This window comes from Eumetopias jubatus, unplaced genomic scaffold, assembly GCF_037043125.1.
Source record: "Eumetopias jubatus isolate StellerSeaLion01/CBP00866 unplaced genomic scaffold, mEumJub1_p1.0 scaffold_5, whole genome shotgun sequence".
Lineage (NCBI taxonomy): Eukaryota > Metazoa > Chordata > Mammalia > Carnivora > Otariidae > Eumetopias > Eumetopias jubatus.
In genome coordinates, this window is record NW_028274811.1 from 85,091,746 (window position 1) to 85,119,509 (window position 27,764).

General features: G+C 35.5%; 1 protein-coding gene across 2 annotated transcripts in view; it reads left to right on the plus strand.

The window, feature by feature from the left end:
* FER (FER tyrosine kinase) overlaps window positions 1-27,764 on the plus strand; it is a 427,371-nt gene that overhangs the window by 257,162 nt on the left and 142,445 nt on the right. For both annotated transcript variants that reach the window (XM_028102607.2, XM_028102608.2), the window contains 3 exons: window positions 11,753-11,809; window positions 18,613-18,728; window positions 21,208-21,302. In XM_028102607.2, the coding sequence (XP_027958408.1) occupies window positions 11,753-11,809; window positions 18,613-18,728; window positions 21,208-21,302 (268 nt within the window). The remainder of the gene's footprint in view (window positions 1-11,752; window positions 11,810-18,612; window positions 18,729-21,207; window positions 21,303-27,764) is intronic.

The window sequence follows — 27,764 nt, forward strand, 5'->3', positions numbered from 1 at the left end:
AAAAGGATAAATGTAAATAGTATTTACAGATGAATAGTAAGTTATTTCTTATAGGAGTTTGATAGACTAAGTTGAACCTGCATATTTTTCTAGTTGATTATTTTCAGTTACTCAGTTTCCAGAACCTGGAAAGGGTCTGTATCGGCATTTTTTTCACTTAGGCCAGCTGCACTTCTTCCTTTGGGAGGGTATAAACTGAGAATTTTAGTCAGAAAAAATGACATTTTCTGAAGTCAAGATGAATGAAAATGAATTAGGAAATTAGTATATGTACTGAGAGTTGTACAGCCTTTTTTCCCCCATAATAGTATACTGGTAGATAAAAGTTTACAGTGTAAGTAAAGAAGTTGAATAGACATGAATTTTAAAAAATAAAAGTCTCTCTAGAAAGACAGGATAAAAGTATATGATACACATAAAAAAACTATTTCATATAACTTGCACATGTAGTGAAATATTTTCTAAGGTAATAATGTAAGTCTTTCATAAATAAAAATCATTCTAGGGGAAACAACTTTTGGGTTATTTATTTATAGAGCATTTAAACAAATATTCAGTTGCTTCTTAAATGTACTCCATACATTCAGACAACTTTGCATATTTGTCAATAAGGAGTTTTACTCTAACATAACCCATACTCTAATTTCAATGACAAAGCTGAACACATTCTGAGTAATCCTTGGACTCTAAAAATAAGCTTTGGCTGAGATTTAAAGTGGAACAAATGTGCTTAGCAGGCTAAGCAGGTAATGAAGCAGACTGAAAACTTGTGTATGAAAGAAAAGTAGAGATACGAATTATTTCTCAGTATGAATAGTAGAAAAATTAGACCCTGACAATCATTTTATGTTCTGTATTGTGACATTTTGTTAATTATTCTAAGATGATATGTTGGGCTTGTGGCTTCAAAATAAAAGCTCTGAAATGTCATGTCAATATATTCAGAAATCCATCTACTTTAGGTGTTAAATCTTCAGAGTGAAAAATTTTTAAAGTCTGTATTTAAATGTTTGCCTTAAAAAAAAAAAACTATTACATTGGATGATTACTCCCATCCTTTTGACCATGGTGGGGATAAAGCTTTATATTTCAACTATTTCTGGTAACTAAATTCACAAGATGTACCTGCATTACTTTGGCTAATGCTAGGAAATAGGTTGAAGTATTAGTGAGTTGTTCTGTATTTGCTTAAGGCACAATTATCAAAACAAACTGAAAAGTGAAAATGTTGCATTAAAATATAATTCATCATCACTATAGGGATAGAATAATATCCTTCTGCAGTATTATAAGGATCTTCTGTAGGTGGGCTTTCTTTGTAGAGAACTAAACAGAAATCAAAGTGAAACATTAATTGGCATCACACTAATTACTCTGACTTACCTGTTTGAGATCTAATTTTAAGTATGTCCCTGTATGTCTATAAAGCCCTTTAAAAGGATACCTTCTTTTAGAAAGAAATGTACAGCCATCCCAGAGAGATTTGGCAGGGACTGGTTTGCATAATAAATAATGACCATCTGCACCCCGTGGCAGGGCACCAGGAAGTGCCATTAGTCCCCTGCAGCCCAGGCCGACTGTGGATCCTTGTCTTCAGCAGGTGAACAAAGGAGAAATGGCCTATTTGGTACTTTGTTCACTTCATTTTAAATAGCTACTCTTGTGAGGCCAAAGTAATTCTACGATTTAGGTTTTAACTTTTAAAGCTGTAATTAGGTTTTATTTCCAGTGATTTTTCTGGTTCACACCTACTGTTATACCTATTCATGTGCAAAGATGGAGGATTTATAAGAACAGTGTTTTCATTAAAGTGGGAAATGTTACAATAACGGCTTAATTTCATTGATTGCTTTTTAAAAGATTTCCTTAAATCTTGTAGAACAACTGGTACAGAGTCATTATAGGAAAATGGATGGAATATTTGTCATATAATATCTAGTGCCAATTAGTGGTCTGGAGACTAAAGTGGGAGTTCCTTTTTTTAGGTTGTAAATTATATAAAGATTATACAAAATTGATTTATAACTCTGCCAGCTATTTATATAAAGCCATTTTACTTGATTACAACTTGAAAGTTTTATTGTACTGTTTTTGATGCCAAAATTGTGAATGTGCAAAATGTAAAGCTTTAAATTGGATTATAATCTAGTAAAACCAGTGAATGAAGAGCAATCCAGAATTGATTTACATAGCACTTGTTTGCTGAAAACAAAGTACATCAACCACATTCAAATCTTTTTAGGACCAGAACTTGAAACTTGAAATAGAAGGTATGACCCATTATGTTTCAGTTAATTAAAACTATTAATTGCATGATAGTCCATCTCTGAATAATAGGCATTGTTTTAAATTAGTCTAATTTGGGAGGCAGTGGGAGTCCGTGTAATCTGTTAGAAAGGACACAGCCTTTAGAATCAGAAAGATGTAGGTTCAAACACAGTTTCTGTCATTTGCTACCTCAGTAATCCCTCTCTTAGTACCTTAATAGTCCCACTACCACCTGATGGTTCACGGATTCACTGGAAAGAGTCCTATAACTTAATCTAAAATTCTACTCAAGGCTAAGATTTATCCCAGCAAAGGACATATGCAAGAACAACAGGAACAGAAAAGGAGAGCTCAGACACACGCTTACGTGCCTTACTTACGCCGCAATTATATGTTCGTGTCCTCCTTTCCACCTACAAACTGCAGGGTCATTTGTGATATGTCATTGTCAGGAAATCCTCTTTGAGTGTTGGAGTCCAGAGTTTTTAAAGGTAGCTGATCACACACCTCCCACATGAACAGCCCTGTCAAGGACCCCAAAACAGGTACCAAGTGCACAGCAGGACTCTTTATGTTTGCCTTAAACATGCTGACAACGTGTTTATCATGGTGGCCACTTTGGGCATACGGGCTAACATTACTCAGTAACTTTTTGAACATTCCAGTAGTTTAGCTAAGGCTCATCACCATGACCTTGGAGATAATCAGGAATCCACTGAAACACTTGCTATGTAAACTCTTCCCTCATAAAGAGTTGTGAAAGTTAAACAAAGTACAGTTGTCCTACAAACCACTTTTATTATGTCTCTCCTGTCCTGATTAACCTTCTGACTGTCTGCCTCAGTCTGCGCCATTGGAGTGTCTGGGATATACAGAACTATTCATGGAGGTGTAGGAAGAAAATACTACAAGTCTTTTTAGGTTTATTGTTGACTACGTCCCTTGAGTATTGCTTCATCTGAGAATGTCTGTAGGTTCCTTTCATCCTTAAAAGATAGTTTTGCCACACTCGGTGGCAGTTGACAGGTTTTTTTTTTTTTTTTTTTTTAACACTTAAAAAACACCGTGCCACTTTGTTCTGAACTTCATGGTTTCAGAGGAGAAATGTCTCCTGTTCAAATGGGTGTTGCCCTGTAGGTAATGTTTTATTTTTCTAGCTGCTTTCAAGCTTTTTAATTTTCAAAAGTTTAATTATGATATGCCTTAGCTTGAATTTCTTTGGGTTTATCGTAGGTAAGTTTCTTTCAGCTTCTTGAATTTGTAGGTTTATATCTCTTAACCAAATTTGGGAAGTTTTCAGACATTATTTCTTTGAATAGTCTTTTGATCCCACTCTTTGTCCTCTCCTTTTGGAACTCTGATGGCACAAATATTTGATCTTTTCCAGTTGTCCCACAGGTCCCTGAAGCTCTTAATTTTTTTCCAACTTATTGTCTCTTTGTTTAAATTGAGTAAATTCTGCTGATCTGCCCTCAAGTTCATTATGTTCTGTTTTTTTTTTTTTTACTTTACTATTGAGCCTACTCAGTGAGTTTATTTTTGTCACTTTTTAATATTTACATTTGTTTCTCCTTTATAACTTCTATTTTTGTTGCTGAGATAATCTATGTTTCCATTTGTTACAAGAGAATTTATGATTGGTTACAATTGGTTATGGCTGCTTTAAAATCCTTAACAAATTTACTACATCTGATCCTTTTATATGTTGGTGTTAGTGGACTGTCTTTTCTCATTCAAGCTGTAATTTTCTTATATATTGGTGTGATGGAGGATTTTTTATTGTACCCTGGGCATTTCATCTATTTTGTTAGGAGACTCTGGGTCCTACTTAAATCTTGTATTTTTGCAGGCAGTCACATACTTTAGGTTTAACATGCAGATCCTGGCCTATTCTTCTGAACTGTGGTTTCAGTGATGGTTTAATTTTCAGAGTCTTTGTGGTGTTATTTTGGTTTGCTGGTTTATCTGGTTCCCACTTGCTCATTTAGTGTTGTGTTGGGATGGAAGGAGTTTCGGGAGGTTGGGCTGCCAGATGTTTCCCTGTGGGAGAAGAGGGTGTCAGGCACATACATAAGCTGTTTGGTGCTTCGCTTGTCAGTATTTCCCTGCCTGTAGGGAATACAGTGCAGTCTGGGCTGGGTGCTTGTGGGATTCTCTATGTCAGCATCCTCAGCTGCCTGTATCTGGGCAGGAGCTAGAAGTCTTAGGTCTATGGGGACAAAGAAGGCCTTGCAGGCTGGGCTACTTTTTGTGGTGGAATTTTCCTTGGAAGTACAGCACCGCCACTTTGGTATTTCTTGGTGGGGGTAGAACATAATAACACTTCCATAGGAACAAAGAGACTTTCCAGGTTTGGTTGCTTGTGCTCAGGTCTGTCTTGCTAGTGCTTCTGGGCCACTCCAGTATTCTTTCACAAGGCAGGGGAGTCTCAGGACCAGAGGAAAAGAGAGCATTTTTTCTGGCAACTTACTGTGAGCAGGCCTCCCAATCCATCCACCTGCTGTTGGTGCTGAGTTTACCTGGTATTGGGGAGGACTGCCTTTTGTTCCAGAAGAATGGGTTTACCTGGACTGCCTTCCATTGCTGGATTGAGAGTTAGGCCTCCTTCTGGTGTGTAGATGAGACTTAACACACCCTGCTGTGTTCCCCCCATTCCTGGGATCCCAAAGCAATTCACTTCCCTCACCACCTTTCAAAGTTCTTTTCATTGTCCCTCACATTATCTCCATGGTTTATAGTTGTACTTAGTGGAAAGGAGCAGGAAGAATTGTATTTACACCAATTTGTCCAGTAGCCATAGCATTTTAATTTCCTTTTTGAGAATGCTGTATTATATATATTATATATTGGTATAGTAGAGCAAATGCTCACATTTAAAAAATAATTAATGGGTTACACAATTTTTCTTTAAAGATTTTATTTATTTATTTGAGAGAGAATGAGATAGAGAGAGAGCATGAGAGGGGAGAGGATCAGAGGGAGAAGCAGACTCCCTGCTGAGCAGGGAGCCCAATGCGGGACTCGATCCTGGGACTCCAGGATCGTGACCTGAGCTGAAGGCAGTCGCTCAACCAACTGAGCCACAGAGGCGCCCAATGGGTTACACAATTAAAAGAAGTTTACAGATTCCTGGTTATGAGATTAAGGGAATACTAGATGGCTTGGCATTTAAAACACCATGGTTTGGTCAGAATGTATATTTTTAGTTTTTCATCCAATTTTTCATCCAATACGGTTCCCCTTTAAGATTTCTTTTTTTTTTTTTAAGATTTTATTTATTTATTTGACAGAGAGAGACACAGCGAGAGAGGGAACACAAGCAGGGGGAGTGGGAGAGGGAGAAGCAGGCTCCCTGCGGAGCGGGGAGCCCGATGCGGGGCTCGATCCCCAGGACTCTGGGATCATGACCTGAGCCGAAGGCAGATGCTTAACAACTGAGCCACCCAGGCGCCCCAACCCCTTTAAGATTTCTTTTATCATAATGGTGTATTTACTCTCTAGAAAATTCCCACTTCTTTCTATGCTTTTGCTGCACGTATTTTCTCATTTTAGTGTATCAGAATTATATTCATGGTCACGGTTATCTCAAATTCTACATCTTTTGTGAACCTTTTTGTGACTTCTCTAGCAAAATATGGCTTCTTTTTTCTGAGTCTTTATTATCTGCTATATTTCTCATATGACATTTTAAATAACATTTTGAACAGTGTACTCTAAAAGTTTATCTCTATTTCACTTTTTTGAAATATGCTCTCCTAGAGAAGCAATGCTAGCTGTGATTATCAGTAATGTATCAAATGTATGAATCTTAACCACCATTTAAAAGGGTCTAGTGGAATATACACATATGCTTTGGGAGTTGTATCTTAAAATTCCAGGACTATATTCCTCCCCAGCCTTGCATCTTTTCCCTTCCAGTGTAGTTGTAACATTGAGTTCCATAGAAGTGGTGGCTTGGGAAGGGCGGAGCAGTCGGTTAAGCATCGGACTCTTGATTTTGGCTCAGGTCATGATGTCAGGGTTGTGAGATCAAGCCCCACATTGGGCTCTGCACTGGGTGTGGAGCCTGCTTAAGGTCCTCTCTTTCCCTCCCCACTACCTTTTTCTTTCTTTATCCCTCTCTAAAAAAAGGGGGGGGTGGCTTTGAACCCAATGCAGAGACTACTGGCATGGTAGACTGGGAGAAAATTTGTTGGAAAGGAACTAGAAAAAACCTTTAGTTTGAGGAGAGCCTGGAGAGAAGAAGGCTGGTATTGGTAGATGATGACAATCATCAATCATAGGTAATAGAAACATGGGTATTTCTGCCCAACCTCTGTGCTCCACTCATGTACAGATATACACACCCCACTGTCTCTCATTTTTCTACCCAGAACAGCTTTAATTTAACTTTATTTTCTCCTTTTGGAGAACACTGCAAAGTAGCATAGGGTTTTTTTTCCCCCCCATGAATACTACATATGACTTTTGACTGCCTAAAACAAGAGCTTTATTGTTTTCTTTCTTTAGTAGCTTGTAGAAGGCTAAGGCAGAGTTATTTTGGGAAATTTGGGAAATCTTTCCACCTGTTCTGTGAAGCCTTTTTTTAACCCATCTTCTTTATATTGACCACACATACCTCATACTATTTTTCTCTCAGACTCTACTTTCAGTATGTTTATATTAAAGTCCTTGAGAATAAGGACTGTATTTAGTTTATCTTTGAATTCACTTATTTTTGAATTTCTAACATAACTTAGTATATGTATGTATACAATAGGATATATTTGGTGCTATAGGCTCTGAGTGGACTCTCAGCTTCCATTCTTTATCCAGCATTCTATTTCACTGTTTTGGCTTTCTTTTAGTAAGTTGGCATTGTGTGGTATATTCCAGGCTGTTTCTTATCTTCTTGTTGTATTACACAGTGCCCCAAGTGAGTCCTGGAAAAATCTTTCCTAATAGTCTCTTTGAGTAGAATGAGCTCATTTGTATACACTATGAGCTAGACCAGACCTCGTGACTGCTCTCTTCAGGAGTCAAGCTTTCCTCCAAAAGAGCATATTTACATTTTATTGTCTTATTGCTATGGTAGTGGCAAACTAGCTTTGAATAGTGTCTCAGGTGTGTATTTCTGGTTTTCACTCTTCAGTTCACCATTTGTTTCCAGTCCCTTTCAGGAAAGGAAAAGAAAACAAGATGAGTCTCAAGTCAGTTAATTTTTGCAATTATGGGGCTAGCATGGGTGAAGTTTGAAGTTGTAAGCTATAATGAATCTATTGAATAAACTTTCAAGTTTATATTATACCAATATAAACTGAGTAAATATCCTTTGTCTATGATAATATTAATTGTAATATGTTTCATTGTATGAAAAATTGATATGTAAAGATTCACTCTAATATAAGCAATGGATTTGGAAATTACCTGATGACTTGGTTATAAATTGCAACCTCATTGTGTTTCAGAAAATTCTTTCCCTATAATTCACTTTGTGAAACTTTTTAATCAATAGTGCTTCTTTACATTTCAGCATCTCCTTCTACCTTTGTCCATATTTACTAATTAATTTTTGAAAGCCAGAAGTTTTTCTGAGAAATAAGAAACAAGGTTTGACTTAGCAAATAGAATTTTAATGATATTCTGCTGTAGGATATGGTGCAAAGATTAGATTAACTGTTAGGAACTTCCTAATATTTTTTGCTTTATTTAAACTTTTATTCTTCTTGGGACGCCTGGGTGGCTCAGTCGGTTAAGCATCTGCCTTCAGCTCAGGTCATGATCCCGGGGTCCTGGGATCAAGTCCCGCATTGCGCTCCCTGCTCGGCGGGGAGCCTGCTTCTCCCTCTGCCTCTGCCTCTCTCTCTCTCTGTCTCTCATGAATAAATAAATAAAATCTTTAAAAAAAAAAAACTTTTATTCTTCTTATCACTCTGAAATTTTTGTGTAAACCAGGAAAAATAACTCTGACTAGTTGACTTGATTTCTTATAACTGATTTTGAGTAAAAACTCGTTATTTTCTTAAATTATTAGCACTTTTCCTAAAAGTGTGATTTATAAATATTTTTCACATTCACAGAAAATTTGACTTTTCATATACTTGAAGATATTGTAAAATTCCATCATACCTAAGAAAATAGAACTAATGAGAATATTAGGCAACTTTCAAGTGTCTTTGAGTACTTAAACAATTCAGTGTTTAGAAAGTACTACCCTTGAAAGATTTTTAATGAAACATTGAAATACTTTTCTAACAAGACTTGTCATTGTAATTTTTAGTTCATGTATGTTAAGTCTTAAGTCATCTATTTAGAAATAACAGGTGCATTCTGATGTATTTTTGGGGGGGGAATTGAAAGCTATTTGATGTTAGTAGTATTAAGCTTAAAAAATACGGATACTATGGATATTACTGCTAGAGCACATTGAGGTATTTGGTTCTTCCCAGAGATAAAACAGCTCCTTTCTTAAAAATGAGGGTGAATTCCAGATGCATATTATGTCATAAATCTTAAACTAGAGATAGTGGATGCACAGGTATATATTCCAGAATAGTACATAAGAGGTTTAGGATGAGGTCAGTATAAACAATACTCACACCAAATATTAAGCAACATAAGATAGAAAACCCAAATGTAAACTAAACATTCTGTAAACTAAATTTGTTAAGCTTACCTTAGTCATCTAATTAGTTTAGCTTACTTAGCTGTAAATTAGAATTGCTTAAGACTTTTTCTTTCACCCATGATTATTGAAAAGTGTGCTGTTTCATTTCCAAGTATTTGGAAACGTTCTGTTAACTTTGTCATTGATTTCTGTTAAATTTTGTTGTCAGAGAACATAACTTGTATGACCTCATTTCTTTTACATTTGTTAAGATATGTTCCATGATCCAGGTTTATGATATGATTTAGTTGGGTGTATTTTCCTTATGCATTTGCAAAGAGGGTTTTATTCTGCTGTTGAGTGGAGTTTTATTATAAATATCAGTTTTATCCACTTGGTTGATGGTATTATTCAGTTGCTTTATATCTTTGCTGATTTTCTCTCTTCTGTCTTTTACTGGGAGAGGAGTTTTGAAATCTCCAACTATAATTGTGAAATTGTTCTTGTAATTCTGTCCATGTTTCCTTCATTCTGAAGTATTGGTGGTTGAAGCATAGACTTGTAGGATAATGGCATTTTCTTGGTAATTGACATTTTTATCATTATGTGGCTTTCCTCTATCCATGGTAATTTTTTTAGCTGTGTTTTTACTTTGTCTGACATTACTAGGTGTTCTAGCTTTCTTACGATTTATGTTTGCATTTTATATCTATTTCTATCCTTTTGAGATACTTATATCATTAAAGTTATAGTGAGTTTCTTAAGAAAGCATATAGTTGACTCCTTTTTAATATTCTTTTTAAAAATTTGTCTTTTAAATGGTATATTTAGATAATTTATGTCTAATGTATGGTATTGGTATGTTTGGATTTAGGACTACCATTTTATATTTTGTTCTGATTTTTGTTTCCCTTTTTCCCCTTTCTTACCTTCTTTTGAGTTATTTGAACACTTTACTATGCCATTACATTTTTTTCTCTTGTATTTTTGATTATGTAGCTTTGTGCCCTTTTTTTTTTTTTTTTTTTTTTAGTGGTTGCTCTAGGAACTATCAAAAACATTTAACTTTTCACCGTTTACAAAAAGTCAGTACCCTAACGCTCTAACACTTCAAGTGGGATGCAGAAACTTTATTACAGTATGGATCTGTATACCTTTCCCTCCTTGTACTTTTCATATGTATTGCATCTAAGTCAATTGAAAAACTCATCAAAAAGTTTTATACCTCTCTTTTCTATTTGTCGAGCATATTTTAAAGAATGCAAGAGAAGAAGAGTCTATTATATTTACTCAAATTTTCACCGTTTTTTTCTTCCTTTATTCCTTCTAGTAGAGAATGTCCTTTAGTGTGTGTGTGTGTGTGTGTGTGTGTGTGTGTGTGTGTCTGAGATATAGCACATAAACATTTATTCATATATCATTTATTTATCTATCTAATTTATCCATTTATCAGCCATGTTCACATAATTTGGCTATTGTAGATTTTTACCCAATTTCTTAAAATTCGGTTGTTTCTCAACTTTTTACTGAGGTATGAATTCTCTACACTCAATTATTTGTTAGATAGATGTAATGCAGAAATGTTTTCTCAGATGTAGTTTGCTGTTTCATTTTTCAAATGATGGCCCTTAGAAGAACAAATGTTTATAATTTTGATGAATTCCAAGTGTTTCTTTTATAGTTAGTGCTTTTTGTGTTCTAAAAAATCTTTGCTTACTCTCTTGATCATGAAGCTGTTCTCTTGTTTTCTTTCAGGTCCTTTATGGCTCTAGCTTTATATTTAGATTGAAAGACTATACATGTAAATTGTTACTGAAAAAAGTCAATATTGTTCTCTTTGTTGACCTAGCAGAGGGTGGTGGGCATGTTTGTTTTATGGTGTTCCAGAAGGTAAAGTGCTTCAAATGGCTGTCCAGAATATTTTTAAACTAAAGATAGGGTGGATTTTTACTTTAAGATATGTGGTTACTTGTTATGACTCATTGTGTAGATCACATTAGTTTTCAGTCTGTATAATGGGGGAATACTACACTTTAACACTTAATAAAAAAAACAAGTTATGAAGAAAATATCACCCCAGGACTTCCTTTTTCTTCTCTCTTTTCTCCCATGCCCCTGTTTTTCCTTCCCTCTTTTCCTTCATTTCTTCCTCTCTCTCCTTCTTTCTTGCTTTATTACTTGTTCCTTTTTCTTTTAAAAAAAATCATGTGCCTTTTTAACCTTACAGTATTGTGTAGTTTCCTAGCTGAGATTTTTAGATGATAAAATATTCCCTATGTAGTAGTTAGTTCTTGAGATCGGATAATAGGATGCTCTTTTATAATGGCATGTTTGCATTACTAATCTTGTGTATCCTAGTGATATTGTAATTGATACTTGCTGCTTTATTATACTACAAGAAAGTACTTGTAAAAGATGAGGAACTACATGTAGTGAGTGTCATAGACAGCTATAACTCGTGGCCAGTTTACACGTGGAAAATTAGCTCTTAGTAATGTTATCTGAGATGCTCAAGTGGGAATTGAACATTTTGCCTTGTACAGTGATATTCCCTCATGTACTTAGGACACAATGTTGTGAAATGACAAATTAAAGCATAGCCAAACTTTATGGTGGGAGGAAAGGGCATGCTGTGTTCTAGTTAAAAGGACACTATCATTTTGAAGGCTGAGATTTCTGATAGAAGTTAGCTGTAATGTAGATTTTAAAATCCTATTGTTTAGTAACATTTCTTAAATCTGTTTCATAATCTCTTGAAGTTACAACTTGTGAGAGTGCTGTTGATTTAATGGTCTGAATGAAATACCCCCTAGTTCTTTTGGCTACTGCCTCAGATGGATCTTACAGGAAATGCACTCTTGCTTGGGCTAAAAAGGTTGTTCTTTTTCTTTGCCCTAGGATAAGAAATGGGTTCTCAATCACGAAGATGTCACATTGGGAGAATTACTGGGCAAGGTATGTAGTCAGCTGAATTAAATAACCAAAAGTCTTTACAGTGACTGTTCACTCTACAGATTTCTTTATTTTCTCCAGAGCCTTTCTTACGTTCCAGCACACAGCAAGGCACATTCCCACATGAACCCAGGTGAACACAATACCACATCTGCTGCAAATGCAGCAGCGTTCAGTGAAAAAGATAGATAAAATCTGTGAAAAGTTTAAGGATGATTCTTGGTTTTTAAAATAGTATATGTCTGTTTTCTTCTGGAAAGACTTAAACCGCAATGAGTTTAGTCCTCATGGTGTGGTAAAACCAAAACTAGTGATCAGAGATGGGAAAGAGCCTGTGGGGTAATAGAAGTTTAAACACCTAATAGTCATATTCCGTTTGTTTCTGGTTATACAGGATAACTCAGAAAAAATGGCATACTGCTCTCTGAGATTTCAGGATTGTGTATAGAATCACAATATGTAACAACACTGGATGCATTATTTCAGTCTAACAACTATGTGGTTAAGACGGGTTTCAGTATAAAGATTCATTTTATAGGTAGGTCTGGTAGTGGTCAGAGAAGGCAGCTTATATATGACAAAAGTCTTTTTTTCTAATCTAGTTTGAAGTTTATTCCAACTCATAGGCCATATGAATGTATATTATGTTTAATAATAATAATAGACATTTGATCATTAATCAAGTGGACTATTTGCAAATTTATTGATTGCTGATCTATGATTGAGTCCCAGTGGGTAAATATTAACGTCACTTAATTGATGTTTCTGTTTGAAAGTTTGAATTGAATGGAATGGAATGGAATGGAATTCTTTCCATTACTTTAGGTCAGTAACTCAGTAGCAGTAATTGGGCCAAAAATTATTACAAAGACATAAAATTTCCATGAAAATAAACTAAAAAAATTATAAAATATACCACTTACTGAAATAGAATGTGTAGGGGAAGACTGCTTTTTTAGTACCAAGAAAAAAGTTTTCAGTTAGAGAAGTATTTCAATTATTTTTATGTTTAGTTTAATATGTGAGATATGGTACGTTAGGAGGGATTTTTTTTTTTTTAAAGATTTTATTTATTTGAGAGTGAGCGAGAGAGAAACAACACGAGAGGGGAGAGGGTCGGAGGGAGAAGCAGGCTTCCCGCTGAGCCGGGAGCCCGATGTGGGACTCGATCCCAGGACCCCAGGATCATGATCTGAGCCAAAGGCAGTCGCTTAACCAACTGAGCCACCCAGGCGCCCCGTTAGGAGGGATTTTAATCTTTAGATCCTTACTAGAGCTATTTCAACGAATAATATTTTCTCAGTGACAGACAGTAGCATGAGGTCATTTTAAATAAATTTAATCATTTTTAATAAGACTGCAACTTTAGAGACACTGTATAGCTTAATTTCAGCTAATATTTTGAGTATAAACTGATTTATGATTCAATGTTTTCATTACCTAATCTTAATAAATATTTACAGTATACTCCTTGAGAATGCATGAGGAAAAAAGAATTAGTCAGTCATGGTTTCTATACTGACAGACTTTGGAATTGAGTAGTAATAGAAGATTGAGATAGGAACTGTTAACTTTTTTATTCAGCAATATATAATTAGACTGTATTTGATAATATATTTGGTATTCAAGAAATACTTTATGCACTCCTGAAATGTTTATGGAATGTCTCCTTAGTGCCAGGCTCTCTTCTAGACACTCGGGATACATCAGCCAACAAAGGAGACAAATATCTTTGCCCTTATGGAGCTTATATTCTATCTAGCAGGGGAAGATCGATAAATAATAAACAATAAATAGATAAGTTTTATAACATTAGAGGACTAAGTCCTGTGAAAAATATAGGGAGGTTGGGAGGTGCTGTTGGCCAGGGTTGGGATTTTTAATAGGGAGATCTGGGTACTCTTTATCAAAATTTTTTACTTTTGTATAAAAACTTGGAGGGATTTTAGCCATGAGGACATCCGAGAAAGAGGGTTCTAGGAGAAGGGAGTAACCAATGCAAATTTTCTTTGAAGAGCAAGACAGACCCGTTCGGCTGTAACTGAGTTCAGTAAGCAGGGAGGAATGTGATAGGACAGGAAGTGGGTGAGGCGGGGAGGGTGTAAATCATGTAGAACCTTGCAGGCCATTATAATTGCTTTGGCTTTCTTTATGTATGAAAAGATGAGCTGATGGATGACTTTGAGCGGAGGGGTGGCATGATCTTACTTACTAAAAAGATCACTGTGGCTGTTGTGTTGAGTATAGGCTGAGAGCTTGGAAGGTTAGGAGGCAATTGCCCTTACCTAACTAATAGGTGATGGTTGCTAGATCAGGTTGGTAGCAGGGGAGGTGGTGGAAACTTGTGGATTCTGATTACATTTTTAATGTTGAACCAACTGAATATCCTGATGGAGTCTATGTGGAGCATGAGAGGAGGGGAAGTCAGTGTAGGTGCAGCAAGTTTGGGGGGAATAAATTTAGGAGTTAGGTTTTGGATGTATTAAGTTTGACTGCCAAATGGAGAGGTTGGGAAGACAGCTGGCTCTCAAGTCTGGAGTTTAAAAAAGAGGTCTGGATCAAAAGTACAAATTTGCAGTTGTAGCTTGTATATTTGGTAGTTATATATAGATGTTATTTAAGATTTTTAATTGGAATATGTTTGACATATAACATGTACATTTAAGGTGCACAATATATTAAAATGATACATTTATATATAGTAACATGATTGCCGTTGTAGTGGTAGTTAGGGTCTCTAGCACATTGTGTAATTATCCTTTCTTTTTTGTGGTTGAAAAGTTGTAGCCTCTTAGCAAGTTTGATTATAATATAATATTGTTTATATTCACTATCTTGTGCATTAGATTTCTAGTGCTTCTCAAAAGTTTAGTTTGTACCCTTAGACTATATCAGTCCTATCTGCTCCCCTCACCCATCCTCTATAACCTCCATTTTACTGTTTTTATGCATATGGCTTTTTTAGATTTCGTAAATGTGGTAGTATATATATTTGTCTTTCTCTGTCTGACTTATCATAATGTGCTCAAGTTTTATCCGTGTTACTGCAAATGGCAGGATGTCCTGCTTTCTCATGGTTGAATAACATTACCTTGGATATATATACCACATATAGATGGCTTTTTTAAATTTATTTATTCATTTGAGACAGAGAGAGAGAGAGGGAGAGAGAGAGAGAATGAACAGGGGAGAGAGGGAGAAGCAGACTCCTCACTGAGCCTGGAGCCCGATACAGGACTCAATCCCAGGACCCTGAGATCATGACCTGAGCTGAAGGCAGACGCTTAACCATCTAAGCCACTCAGACGCCCCTATAGATGGCATTTAAAGCCATAAGACCAGATGAGTTGAGTAATGGAGTGGGTCTCTATCAGAAAACGGAGCCTGAACTCTGGTTACTATAATAATGGGCTTCAGACAAGAGATGCAAACATCAAAGAGGCTGAGAAAGAAAAATCAATCACATAGGTAAAAAACCAGAAGATAGGATGTCTTGGAAGCCAAGAGAAGAGAGTATATCAAGGAAAACAGAGTGATCAGTGGTGTCAGAATCTGCTGATAGGTCAAATGAGATGATGACTGGGAATTAACCATTGAATTTAGTAACAGATGGCCACTGCTGATTTGGCTAAGCAGCTTCCTGGGAATGCTTTAGTGAAAAGCCAGATTGGAATAGATGAAGAGAGAATGGGAGGAGAGGAATTAGAGATAGCAAGGATGAAACTCTTTGAAGCTTTGCTGCAAAAGGAAGCAGAGATATGTGGTGGTAGTTTCAAGAGAATGAATTGTGTTGCTGTTTACCCTGAGAGACACAACAGCATGGTAGTTTGCAGTTGGGAATAATCTAGTGAAAAGCAGACTATTTTAGAGGGAGAGGTGAGAATTGATGGAGCAACATTAAGGGCCCTCTAGAGGGTTGTGCCCATGAATTTAAAGTGAACCCAGTCAGTGAGGTGGTGGATTTTCTACAGCCACATTTAGCTGCATAAGTGCAGACTAGGCCAAGTGTTGAGTTTAATCAGGATTGTAGATTTGATAAGGGAGTTTTATAGATGAAGATGAACAGTGAAGTTCAGAATGTATGGTAAGCAGTTGTAATTGCTGACTATAGAATTTAAACTGGATAAGCAAGGAAGAAAGGACATTAAGGGGGTGTTGGATAATAAAAGTGGTATGATCTAAAGATTTGGAAATTGCCATACGGTCAAAGGATTTTTGGAGTCTGGATACTAGAGGAAGTAAGCTACAAATGTAGAAGCCAGCCAGAAGATGGGATGAATAAAAGAGGTATTACAGGGGAGTTACATTATTGGCAGTGGCAAAGTTGTTTTGTTTTGTTTTTATTTGGGGGGGGTAGGGAAGGGGCAGAGGGAGAGAGAGAACCTTAAGCAGGCTCCATGTCCAGCATGGAGACCGACGTGAGGCTTGATCTCAAAAGATCAAGATCATGACCTGAGCTGAAATCAAGAGTCAGACGCTTAACTGAGCCACCCAGTTGCCCCGGCAGTGGCACAATTTAAGGCATGATCCTAGAAAATAGATTACTGGAAAAATGATTTCAAGAAACTGAGGGTTTGAAGTGTTGGAAGGTACTTTAAGTGTCTACTGAAATTGACAGTAATTAAGACAGGCAGGAGTAATACTGAGCACTGTATTCTAGGAGTTCAAATTGTTAATAACCAAAGGAAAATATTTTCAGATTCAGTAGCTGGTAGCTACAGTAAGGGGCAGTAGATATATAATCAAATGATAGAGTTTCAGAGTTTTGTTTTGGGGAATGCAGGAGGGAAAATGGTTTGAAAGCAGTGACAAGGAGTTAGTTGAATACTCTATATCATCTCCAGGGCAGTGGGAGGAGGGAAGGTGACAGGGGAATCTTCACTTAAGTTCAGAAGGCAAAAGGAAGCTCAGCCACCATTTGAAAGCTCAGGTGAGAGCCAAGTTTGTTAGAACAAAAAGGTGAAGAGAATCACCAGAGAGTATATTGAAGATAAAATGTTGATGATGATGGACCATGAATTTCAGAATGAATGAATTCCAAAATAGAACTACCCTACAATCCAGCCAAAGAATTTACCCAAAGAATACAAAAATACTAATTCAAAGGGATATATAAACCCCAATATTTATAGCAGCAGTGTTTACGATAGCCAAGATATGGAAGCAACCTAAGTGTCCATTGACTGATGAATGGATAAAGAAGATGTGGTAAATATATATGATGGAATATTATTCAGCCATAAAAGAGAACGAAATCTTGCCATTTGCAACAACATGGGTGGATCCTGAGGGTATAATGCTAAGCAAGTCAGAGAAAGATAAATACCATATGATTTCACTCATGTGTGGAATTTAAGAAACCAAATGAACAAAGGAAAAAGAAAAGGCAAACCGAAACAAACAGATTCTTAATCATAAAAAACAAATAGATGGTTACCAGAAGGGAGGTGAGTAGGGGATAGGTGATCTAGGCGAAGGGGATTAAGAGTACCTTTACCACAATGAGCACTAAGTAATGTACGGAATTGCTGAATCACTACATTGTACACCTGAAACTAACATAACACTGTTAACTACACTAGAATTTAAAAAATTAAAAAAAAATTCTGATAGAAATTAGATGTAAATGTACAGGTACAAAAATATATATTGAAATAAATATTTTAGTAATTTTAAATTTATTAATAACATGAAACTTACACACCTTGAACTGTTAAGAGTTAAATCCCTCAGGGCACCTGGGTGGCTCAGTTGGTTCAGCATCTGACTCTTGCTTTTGGCTTGGGTCATGACCTTGGGGCTGCACAGTCAGCAGGGAATCTGCTTGAGATTCTCTCCCTCTGCCCCTCCCCCTGCTTGTATTCATGTGCTCGCTCTCTATCTAAAGAAAGTAAATCTTAAAAAAAAGTTACATTGTACTTAGAACTCAAACCCAAAACTACCAGAGTCCTAGTTCAGTTAGTTCTTGCTCAACAATAGCATTGAAGCTTATTATAAGGCTTGCATGTTAGGATTATAGTTATGTAAACAATATATATACATACATAAAAACTTGAATACTAAAAAATAGTTGTATTAACTTTATAGATCTTCTTCGTAATATTTGGTTTTATATTAATAATAAAAAACAAACAACTCCAAAGTTGAAGTAAGGCAAGTTAAGTCAAAATAGGTTAGAGCCACAGCATGAAGTTAGGGATTTATACATTTGATAGAAACTCAACATGGGTGACACTGGCATTTGGGTAAGCACCTTCTCTTACTCGGAGCTTTTCTGAGATTGACAGTCTGCAGTTGGCTGGTGATACTTTCTTGGTCTGCCTGGTTCTGTTGCCTCTCCCTTATTCCCTGACACTCTTCAACTGATACTCAGTTTTGGGGATCCATACCAACAGGCACTTCATGAAGTCTTTGCTTTATCTTGAAACATTAATTAATAACTTCTTAATCTAATAAAATTTAGAGCTTGGGGGTAAAGAGCACTAGGAGATGTGAAACTTAAATACTTCTGATGGCTTCAATTTGAGTTTCTCCTTTTATCCAAGTCTCTTGGAATTTTTCCCCATTTTTTCTTTTCCGGTTCTCCTCAAGCTTCAATCCCCCAAATAGTAGGTGGGTTGGGTACTATTTTTAAAGTTGGAGAATTGGAAAGAGCAACATTTCCAATATTTAGTTCCACTTAAGACTCTGAATAAAGCTAGCAATACTTTGAACTCAAAATTCATTATTATGTGCTTTCCTTGTATTTTGCAAAGATTGATGTGGCTGTCTTATATCTTAAACAATAAATGTGTTTGTATTTTCAGGGAAATTTTGGTGAAGTATATAAGGGCATATTAAAGGATAAAACTGCTGTTGCTGTTAAAACATGTAAAGAAGACCTTCCTCAGGAACTGAAAATAAAATTTTTACAAGAAGCCAAGTGAGTTTACAAAAGTTATATTAAACGTGTATTTATAAGGTAACACTATAACATTAAATGTGATGTTTGGAATTATCTTAAATTATGATTTACTGAAATAGTGGTAAGCACTTTTAGAACCCTCATAAGTAAGCACTTACACAATGTAGAAACAAAAAGTTTGTTTTTGAGCTAGATTATACATTAGTTATACAATCACAGTCAAAAGAACCAGATGCTAAAAAACAGTGAGTATTCTTCAGTATTGGTATATTGCAGTATTTTTTGCTTTTATCACACATACATTACATAGGCATGTATATATGCAATGTTGTGATTGTCTTTATAATAAAAATATAGTCTATATACAAATACATAATTTATGTATATATATTTAGGTACATATAATTATATCTAACCTTCCTTAGATGTTTTCAGTTGATAGTCTTTACTGAGCTGTTACCTTTCTTTTCTGAGAACCTCAAATTTCTTCTTCAACTCAGTGTGGGGCATTTGTTCCAAAATCTGCACATTGTTTCTTTTCTAATCTTCTAGGATTATTGGCTAAAATTTAATGTTCCAATTTGCTATCCCTGTATTGCATGTGGTTAACACTGTTCTATTAGTGGTAAAATCCAGTATATACAACACAGCACAAAACAAATGGAAAGATGTTTTGGACAGAGTAAGGATGAACTCTCATTCTGAGATGCATGGATATATGGATGGGAAAGGAGAATACATAGAGATTTGTGTTTTAAAGGGAGAAAGGGAAAGGGGTGTGTGTGTGTGTGTGCGCGTGTGTGCGTGTGCTTAGGTGTGCCTCTATCATGGCATAGTGTATAAAATTGAAGTTCCTATAAAGTGGTGTCAGAGAACCAAGATGATGGCAACAAGAGAACTAGGGCCATAGGATGGACCATTTTGATGTACATTTCTCCATTCATTATCTAAAAATTAATATTGATAGCAATGGATTAACCTAGTTGGATGCATTTATTAAATATTATCATAGAATAAAGTTGTAAACTTTTTAAAGGTACATTATTAGAAGGCGAAAAATATGCTGTGATAAAGGCATGCTATCACAAAAGAAATTCTTAGGCTCATTGCATAGTTATTCATAGGTATTTTTAAGGTCCAAGGTTATATCTTATATTATTTTGAAAAAATAGTTAATTTTCTTGCTCTCTAATTTGTGATTGTTTTATTACAAAATAAAGTATTAAATTTCTTAAAGTGGAAAAGTCCATTTTCTAAAGTGGAATTAGGAAGTTTTAGGTTAAAAAGGAGAGTTGTATCCATGGGAACTCCCAAGTATCATTAAATAGACACTAGAGCTATATATTTAGATACTTAATATTGAGTTCAGCCTGGCTATTTTGTGGACTTTCTTTACTAAGCAGTTTCCAACTTAAGAAATGACATTTTGGATTAAAGTCAAACATTCTAAGACTTCCTTTTTAATTCCTCATAAAAGTTGCAAGCTCCAAGTTAGTGACAATATTTTCCTTATCTCTAGAATTTTTCCCACTCTATCTTTTCCCTTATAAATCATTATATACAATCTAAAGCATTTTTCTTAGAGTTATCTCTGCTTTAGTTGGATTTGTACAAAACATTTATAAACTGTTTTATCTTTCTCCCAATAGTTTTTTTTTTCATTCTCTTAGGAAAGAAAACTGCATTTTTCAAATATGAGTGAATTTATAACTATGTCAATAGGATAATCTGGAATAAAATTTGGTAACAAATATTCAGGGTAAATAGGCCTATGATGGAATCTAATTTATCTTTAACTTATGCTTGGAGTGCCATGGATGAGGCTATGCTACTTTTATAGCCCTCGGATGAAATTTTGTCTTTATCCAAGCAAAGTCCCCTCTGCTTCAGCTTAAGTCTATATTGAAACTGTTACTTAATTATTTTTTATCTTTAGCCAGTTTTCTTAAAATTTTTGTTTTTACTATTTTGAAATTGATCATGTTCATCAAGATAGTATTTTATAAAATCTAATAAGATAATTAGCCTGTAGCATTTACCCATATGAATTGAATTCTTATTTATGTATTTTCAATCAAGTGTGTCCCTAAAACAACAAAACAAAAAGATGCCACTCTAGCAGCTTACAGTTTTTGGTCCATTAATACTTATCAGTTACGCTTTTGTGGTAGCAGCTAAAACGAGATACTTTGAAGGGAATTGTACGTGTTTGGGACTAAGTAAGTTGTTCATATTTAGCATGGTTTTTACTTATTCAGTAATTTTTAAATGAAAATTTAATTGGATTAAGGAGAATTGACTCATTTGTACCTGTAGTTTGCCAATATTTATCCACACTTGTGTACATCTCATCATTTATCATAATTTGGCTTCATACTAAAGTTTTAAAAAGAGAATTATGTCAAGTAAAGTATATTCTACTTGGGCACACTATTCATGATGGTTTAATGTTTTAGTATTTAAATGGTAACTGTTTTTACACTTTTCTCTCATCCAGAATTCTCAAGCAATACGATCATCCCAATATTGTCAAACTTATAGGCGTTTGCACACAAAGACAGCCTATCTACATCATTATGGAACTGGTTCCAGGTAATGATTTTAGAGGTTTCCTCGATGACATTTTAATGTCATGTTTTATTATTTTAATATGTTCAGTCTCTTATTTCTCCTTGTAAAGTTCTCAACAATTCTGTTTAACATTTTCCTGATGACAAAGCTGTACATATGCTCGATATTTTTATAGTCTATATTACTTTGCTGTTGCCTAGAAAATGTCAGCCAACTTTTTTTTTTTTTTTGAGAGGAGATGCATTATTACAGTGGGATTACGCATGGAATATAGTTACGTATGTTTTTGTTAGAAAAGCTGTTTATAAAAATAGTCCACTTGGTTTGGCTTTATAACAATTGTAGTACTCTTATATTTTGTTCATTATTTTCCAAGTACAATATCACACATCCTCTTGTTTGGCTGTATATAAAATTCCATAGTGTTTTAAATCCCTAATGAACTATGAATGTCTTTCATAAGCAAACAAAGAAAAAAAGTCATCTGTTGAAGAATTTGTCCTGTATTTTTTTCTGGTCACTTTCATTGTCCTCAGGTCTTGTGATTAACCACTTTTGCCAACAAGGAAGGATAACCTTGAACTGATAAGAGTATTTTCTTAAGTTACTTTCACTGTATATCCTCTTATGGTAGAAAATACAATTAGAGGTAAAATTTGATTTTTGGTAAAAATTTATAAATACAATATTTAATATTAGACAAGGATTTGCTTTAACAAGTATTTGGTTATTTTAAAAGAAATTTAAAGGAACATGAAAAATGTTTCTAACTTCAATATACAGTAAATAAACCTGATATTATAGATTGCCCATTAAATATTGCTCACATAATTCTTCTATTAAGGATGGTTCTTCCCATTTTATCACATTGGTTTGCTTGCTATTGAAATATAGTTGTTAATATTACCATGTAACTGCAGAATTTAGGATTATCATCATCACATATAATAGTGAATACATGCCATTTCATTTTTGTCCAAATTCATAGAACCTACAAACCAAGAGTGAATCATAATGTAAACTGTGGACTTGAGAGGGCCCTGATGGGTCATCAGTTGGAATCAATGTGGTTGTCTTTGAAAAAGTATAAGGATCTCTGTCTCCCTTACTTCTCCATTCACTTAGCTCCTTCCTCTCTCCTGTCCAACATTCTGGGACACATGTGTGGTCAGTGAAAGGCTGGAGAGGGTAGTGGTGGAGTTCTTGAGCTCTGGTGAGTGTTAGTGAGAGTGTGAAAAAAACCAAATCCCTCATACATTACTGCTGGAATGTAAAATAATAGCCACTTCGGCTATTTCTCAAAAAGTTTTACATAAATTTTCCATGTAAACTGTTTAAATCCTAGGTATTTACCCAAGAGAACTGAAAATATTTGTCAGTACAACTGTATGCGGGTGTTCATAGCAGCATTATTTATAATAGCCGAAAAGGAGAAATAACCTAAATGTCCATTAACTGATAAATGGATATGCAATGTAGTATATCCCAACAAAAGATACTATTAGGCAATAAGGAGAAATGAGGTAATACACACTGCAGTATACATGAGCCTCTAAAACCTTATGCTAATTAAAACAAGTCCAATGCTGAAGACTACATGTTGATACGATTCCATTTCTATGAAATGCCCAGAGAAGACATCTATAGGTAAAGGGGATTTGTGGTTTTTTAGGGCTGGGGGTTCTGATGGGATTGACTATACCCTTGATCCTTGACAACATGGGTTTGAACTGTGTGGGTCCATTTATTATGCAGATTTTTTACAGTATGGTAAACATTTTTTTTCTTATGATCTTAAGTTTTTTCTTTAGCTTTATTGTAAAACTACAGTATATGATACATATAACATGTAAAATATCTTAATCAACTGTATGTTATTAGTAAGGTAGTAAGACTTCTGCTCAACAGTAGGCTATTAGTAGTTCTTGGGAAATCAGGAGTGGATTTTCCAGTGGGATGGGGTTGATGTTCCTAAGCCCTGTTGTTTAAAGGCCAGCTGTTTATAGGTATGAGAGGTTTTTTTGGCTTGATGAAAATGTCTCAACTGGATTGTAATGACAGTTGAACCTCATAAAATTGTCAAAACTCGAGTTGTACAATAAGTTGGATAGATTTTCTGTATATAATCTGAACTTCAGTATGGCTTTTTAAAAAATAAAAAAGCCCAAGAGCCAGGTAGTGTTGTGTGACCTTGCTCAATCTACTTAACTCTTCTGTGCCTAAGTTTTCTTGCCTGTAAAGTAAAATTAATAGGGTTGTTGTAAGGTATAATGAACCGTGATTTTATGTAAAAACATATATACACGTTCTATATCTCTATATATGGTATAGCACTTCACACATGACCACTTTGTGTTCTCATCATCATAAATTTTATTATTTTCCAGTTGGCTAAGAGAAAAAAGTGATTGATTAAAATGCCTGCTGTAATCTAGCCAAAACTGTAACCCAGACTCTAAACCTGCCCTTGCTCCTACCCCTAACTCTACTCTTAACCCTAGATGTTCTAGCTGGGAATGACTGAGAACAAATTGGGAAGTATAACATTTGTTTTCAGTTCTTCTCTTTCCACCAGCATATGTGACTGTTCTGTATGTTTTATATGTAGCCTTCAAGAGTCTTTCCTTAATGTGTAAAACTCAATTGGCTAGATTAAGTATATTTTAGCACTAACCTATATTACTTTATTTTAATTGTTAGGAAAGTGTTTAAGTTTGAAATCTCAATTATCAGACTACTTCAAAACAGTATCTTTCTGTTTTTTCATCTCTTTATAAAAGGCATGATGAGGAAATAACCAGCTAGTTTTCATTCATATAAAAGTAGCATAATATATAATTTTTTACACTTACATAATATTTTATAGTGGTCAAAGTACTTTAATATTAGTTCATTTGTTTTAGCAGACTATATTGTTATCTTCATTTATAAATAAGCTAAATTAAGTTCAAAGAGCTGAAAGTAACTTGTCAGCATTAGTTAAATAGCAAGTAGGAAAATAGTGCTATTTTGTTATGTCATTCAGTTTATAAGTGGGTCAAAATAGGTAATCCTAATATGAATTGAAAATACAAATGAAAATTCAGGCTAACCATCTATGCAAGGTCCCTATGGGCAAATACATTAATCCCTGTTCCATAATTTCTCAGCCTGTGCACAGATAAGTTAAATAGCTTATTGCAGTAAACAGGAAAATTTTTGTTTGAGTTACTTTTTTTCTCTACTGGGAATCAAGCTGTGGAGGGAAGATTTAGAAAACTGGTAGGTTAAAAGCAAGGTTTAATAACTGCTTAGTGTCTAATGTGCATGCCATTTCAAAACTGTATTATGCAGAGACTTAATATGCTCCTGTTCTCGTCAGATAACTGAGCCCTTTCAAATCATAAATCCGAAATATACTTGAACCAGAGTAATGTTTAAAGAGATTAGAAGCATTTGAGGATTCAAGTTTACAGTGAATACTCCAAGATCATCCTGTCTTCATTTGAATCGTCTTTTGAATTACAAATACTTTATTTACTTGCTGGCTCATGGGTTGCTGGATAAGTAAAATCAAACAAAAGGCAATTCTAAATGGCACTAGGAAAAACTAAAAATAAAAACAAAAAGTTCTCATATGCTAAAAAATAAAAGGTACCACTCAATTTTATTTTAAAAACATGTTTATTACTTAGAAATTGAAATGAGGGGCTCCTGGGTGCCTCAGTCAGTTAAGCACCCGACTCTTGATTTTTGGCTCAGGTCATGATCTCAGGGTCGTATATGATCCAGCCCTGCACAGGGCACTGTGCTCAGCAGGGAGTCTGCTTGGGATTCTCTCCCTTGCCCTCTGCCCCTCCGCACTCACACACACACACACACACACACACACACACACACACACTCTCTCTCTCTCTCAATCTCTCTCTCTCTCTCTCTCTCTCTTCTCTCTAAAAATAAATGAAGCTTTTTAAAAAAATTGAAGGAAATTGTGAGAGAATTTTTTTTAAGTGACAAGCATAACTTAATATTTATGGTCCAGGCAGTTGTCCTTTATTTTCATATATGTGATTCAATTAGGGCTGCCACCAATTCCTGGATGAAGAGAAGACCAAGCACCTTAACCTCTAAGTGTAACAATGTTTCTGCAGATCCTGAGTAGAGGGGATTAATTTTAGTAAGACTTAAAAAATGTTGGTCTCCACTTCCTTTCACTAGAGACTTGTAATTGCCCCCTTCTTTCTGATCTGGATATTCTCTCTGAATTCAGAACTTTCTGGTATCGAATGTTAAGTTATCTGGTACATGCCTTAGCTCACACAGATGCTGCCCTTTGGCAGTCTTCAAATTTATCTTAATTTTAAAATGACTTATGCGATTTGAAACTTTCAGAATTATTAAAGAATTTTTTTTTTCCAGGTTTTAGATAGCATCAAAATATATCTCCCCTCTACAACCTGTTTTTTTTTTTTAAAATGAGCTCATAGGGGTGCCTGGGTAGCTCAGTTAGTTAAGTGTCTGCCTTCAGCTCAGGTCATGATCCCAGGGTTCTGGGATGGAACCCCCGTATTGGGCTGTCTGCTCAGAAGGGATTCTGCTTCTCCCTCTGCACACCCCCTGCCCCCCCACCTCATGCACTCTGTCTGTCTCTCTCTGAAATAAATAAATAAAATCTTTAAAAAAATTGAGCTCATATAGTTTATATGGTCTAGAGATTTTTGACGTAGAAATCTCAACATGATTTTTTTTTGTCTCATATTTTTAACCTCTCAGTTGAAATATTTTCATCAGAATTTCTTTTCTTTAAATTCATTTGTGGGGCGCTTGGGTAGCTGGCTCCTTTGGGCAACTGACTCTTGGTTTCAGCTGGGGTTGTGGTCTCAGGGTCTGCTCCAGATTCTTTCTCCCTCTTCCTGTCCCTCCCCCTGTTCACTTGTGTGCGCTCTTTCTCTCACCCCTTCTCTCTCTAAAATAAATAGAGGGGTGCCTGGGTGGCTCAGTTGGTTAAACATCAGCTCTGGTCATGATCTCAGGGTCCTGGGATTGAACATAGAGCATCCAGCATCCTGCTCCCTGCTCAGTGGGGAGCCTGCTTCTCCCACTCCATCTCCCTCTGCCCCCCCCACTCATGTTTTCTTGCTCTCAAATAAATAAAATCTTTAAAAATAAAATTTCAATACTTTTATTTATTTTTAAAGATTTTATTCATTTATTTGACAGAGAGACACAGCGAGAGAGGGAACACAAGCAGGGGGAGCGGAGAGAGAGAAGCAGGCTTCCTGCGGAGCAGGGAGCCCAGTGAGGGGCTCCATCCCAGGACCCTGGGATCATGACCTGAACCGAAGGCAGACACTTAATGACTGAGCCACCCAGGCATCCCCCAAAATAAAATGATTTCAGTTGATAATTTCTATGAGTAATTCCACTAATTTTTGCTGGGATGTTAAATTCTAGAAAATAAATTTTTTACCCCTCTGATTCATGATGACATTTTATATATGTGGTTTTGTTTTATTTTTTTATTTATTTGAGAGAGAGCATGCATGTGAGGGGGGGAAGGCAGAGGGAGAGAAATCCTCAAGCAGACTCCCCGCTGAGCGTGGAGTCCCCCACAGGGCTCCATCTCAGCACCCTGGAGATCATGACCCCAGCTGAAACTGAGCCTAATGTTTAACCAGCTGAGTCACCCAGGTGCCCCTATCTGTATGTGATTTTAATAGAACCAATTTCAGTTACGTGACACCACAGCTATGGAAGGTTCTTATGGTAGTCACTGGAAATGAGAGCTCCTGCTTCCTTGGGAACAAAAGTTCTGGATACTTGACTGGCATTTGTTTCTTTCACTTATCATAAATGTAGCAAGGGTAAATTGTGCCCAAAAATGGTTAAAGAAAATGGCTCCTGACATCCACTAAAAGAGAGCCCTCAAAATCTGAGCTGGTACTCTGTCTTACATACATCTAGCCCATGGCCAGTTGTATAATAGTATCACTTCACAGCAGGCAGTTTTGAGCTGAAGGGAAGGTACAACATGTAACTCTCAAATTAATATTTTTTTTACTAAAAATTATAAGATGTCAACTCAGTGGCTGAATTTTTTAATAAAAATGAACAAAAATTACCACAGAAGAACCTAATTTTATGGACTTATGTTTGGAGATGTTAACAAAATACTCTTTTAAAATAACTTTGGTATGTGTCTGAGTGTAATAATTAGTCATTGCAAATTTCAGTTTGGAAGAATGAGTAACTTTTAAATGTTAACTGTATCTGAACTTAGGCATTTATTTTATAATTCAAGCATATTACATTAATGAAAAAATAAATGCTCTGTTGCCATTTTATATTATAGATAATAGTTTGATATAACTTAAAACACTGCCAAAACATTTTGAAAAGATAACATCTTTAAATTGATATTTCTTTCCCAGCCAAATGATAGGTTGGTTTGCCCCTGTGTTTCATTTGCTGCCTAATATCCCAAAGCAAATGCAGATGGGATAG